We start from the raw sequence: 2,245 nt of genomic DNA, 5'->3' as shown, positions 1-2,245 counted from the left end.
AAAAGTTACTTGTGTCCATGGGAACAGTGGCATGGTTTGAGCCAAATTCTGAAGCAACTTTCTTGCTAAACCCATTGGACACAGAATCTGTGTGATGCTGTACCCTCAAGGATTGAAAATAATGAAAAGTAAATGAATAAAAATGGATTTGTGTTGTTAAAAAATAATAATAATAAACATCATAGTGAACATATCTTGATATGGGTATGAATATATTTTGGATCCTTGATGGATATTACTAATTATCTCAGCTGTATCTGTAGGGCTTTCTTCCTCTTTGGTTTCTTTCCTCTCTCTCTCTCTCTCTCTCTCTCAACATTCTCTGGCCACTTATATGCTTACATATTCATACTTAACATTTTGTCATGTTTTTCTGTACTTTCTTTATATAGCGGACCATATGTCAATTTATTTAGTATTTGCACAATCTCATAGACCTTCAGGGGAGTGTATGTTCCAGTTTGATGGGGATGAGGTGTTTTATGTGGACCTGGACAAGAAGGAGACAATCTGGCATATGGAGGAGTTTGGCCACGCCTTTTCCTATGAGGCTCAAGACGGGGTGCAGCGCGTTGCTGTAGCAAAGGCAAACCTGAATACCCTGATGCAGCGTTCCAACCACACCCAGGCCTCCAACGGTACTGCCCATCTTTGCTTCTTCTCTTGTCCAGCTGGGAAGGGATGGGAGGGCCCTTCCTCTCACACAGTGTAGGAGAGTCAAACGCCCACTGTAGAGCTGTCCTCTTCCTCTGGTGCCCTTGGGCTTATTCCAGGACAGCTGAGGGGTTGTATCATCCCTTCTCACCCAAAAGAGAGGTTGAGCTAGGAGAGGTTGATCAGTGGAATGTCTGAGCCCGAGGTAGATGGGGCCCCAAAGGAGGAGCTTCTGTGATTTGTCCAAGAACAGGGGACTCACCAGATCCTGTCTTCTCCCAGAGCCACTCCTCATGCATTGGGGTACGGAGCCTCGTTTGCTTTCCCACTCTCGCTGGCACCCTCTACTCTCAGGGCCTGATGTTTTCTGCACCAGTTTCTTGGTCCTCTTGTTTCACTTCTTCTTCTTTAAAAATTAAATTTTTTTTTTTGCTTTAGGGCACATGCACTTGCTAGAGAGACAGAGAGACAGAAAGCAAGAAATCACTCCTCAGTGGGGATGGTCACACTGCAATCCCTTCTCTTTCATTCTCCTCTGGGGATTTTGGGCAGGCACACATATGCGCCTGGCGTGAGTTTTAAGCTGCCGGGTCCAGGATGCAAAACAGTTGACTGACTACATGGGAGTTCAGAGAAGTAACCATTATGCCATCTGCTGGTTTCCCCTTCCTTGTTTTTACCTTGTACTCAAATAGTCCATAACCTTCAACCACCACACTTATCCCAGGCCTGCCCCAACCCTCTCTGCACGTTCTGACCCCATCTCTTCTTTCTTCCCCCAGAGGCCCAGGAGCTGGTCCTGTACCTGAGACGACGGAGACTGTGGTCTGTGCCCTGGGCCTGGTGCTGGGCCTGGTGGGCATCATCGTTAGCACCGTCTTCATCATAAGGGCATTGCGTTTGAGTCGCGACCCTTGGGCCCAGGGGCCCCTGTGAGTTATTGCGGAGGTGAGGATCTTGGGATATGGTCAGAGGACAAGAGGATCTATAGTGTATAAAGAAAGGAGGAAAAATTCAATTCGATAATTATCTGTTGACCCCTTAATAGATTAAAAGCATTGAAACACAACATCAGCAGTAACTTACTGAGTACTTAATATGCTTAGGCACTATTGTGAACATTTACATTTATTGACTTGTTTTGTCCTCACAAATAGTGTCCACGAGGTAGGTACTCTTATTGTTATTTATTTATTTTTATTCTTTTTAAATTTATTTTGATTATTATTTATACATTTAATCACCATACATCATTTAGATTGTAAAGAGACTTTACCCAGCATGATATACACCTCTTTCCAGCCCAGTTGAGAATACTATACATGTCCTCATCAACAAATAAACCATATCTGTGTCCCACAATGGTCTTAACTCTATTTTTTTCTCCAAATTTCCTTTCCTACGCTCTTTCCTCCCACACTTTTTCCACTAGTGTCTCTAGTGTCCATGACAATTTTTAATGCTTGTATGTCCTCCAGTCTTTCAGTCTCTACCATAGTGTGCAGACAGTCTGTATATGTTAAGTGGAGACATACAATGTCTCTCTTTCATAGCCTGACTTGCTTCATTCAGCAGCAAATCTTCCATATTC

At 43.7% G+C, this 2,245-nt stretch overlaps 1 protein-coding gene across 1 annotated transcript in view; it reads left to right on the top strand.

The window, feature by feature from the left end:
• The window catches only part of LOC102486164 (HLA class II histocompatibility antigen, DP alpha 1 chain-like), a gene marked incomplete at its 3' end in the record, with an annotated part of 2,894 nt that extends 1,308 nt beyond the window's left edge, over positions 1 to 1,586 (top strand). Inside the window, exons 2-3 of the mRNA XM_027767248.1 lie at positions 393 to 708; positions 1,437 to 1,586. Of these exons, the coding sequence (XP_027623049.1) occupies positions 393 to 708; positions 1,437 to 1,586 (466 nt within the window). The remainder of the gene's footprint in view (positions 1 to 392; positions 709 to 1,436) is intronic.
• Positions 1,587 to 2,245: the final 659 nt, after the last annotated feature.

The sequence above is a fragment of the Tupaia chinensis genome, unplaced genomic scaffold (genome assembly GCF_000334495.1).
Source record: "Tupaia chinensis unplaced genomic scaffold, TupChi_1.0 Scaffold144070_1, whole genome shotgun sequence".
In the NCBI taxonomy this organism is placed as follows: domain Eukaryota; kingdom Metazoa; phylum Chordata; class Mammalia; order Scandentia; family Tupaiidae; genus Tupaia; species Tupaia belangeri.
Note: the sequence above shows the minus strand (reverse complement) of the source record. Positions and strands in the feature narration are given on the sequence as shown.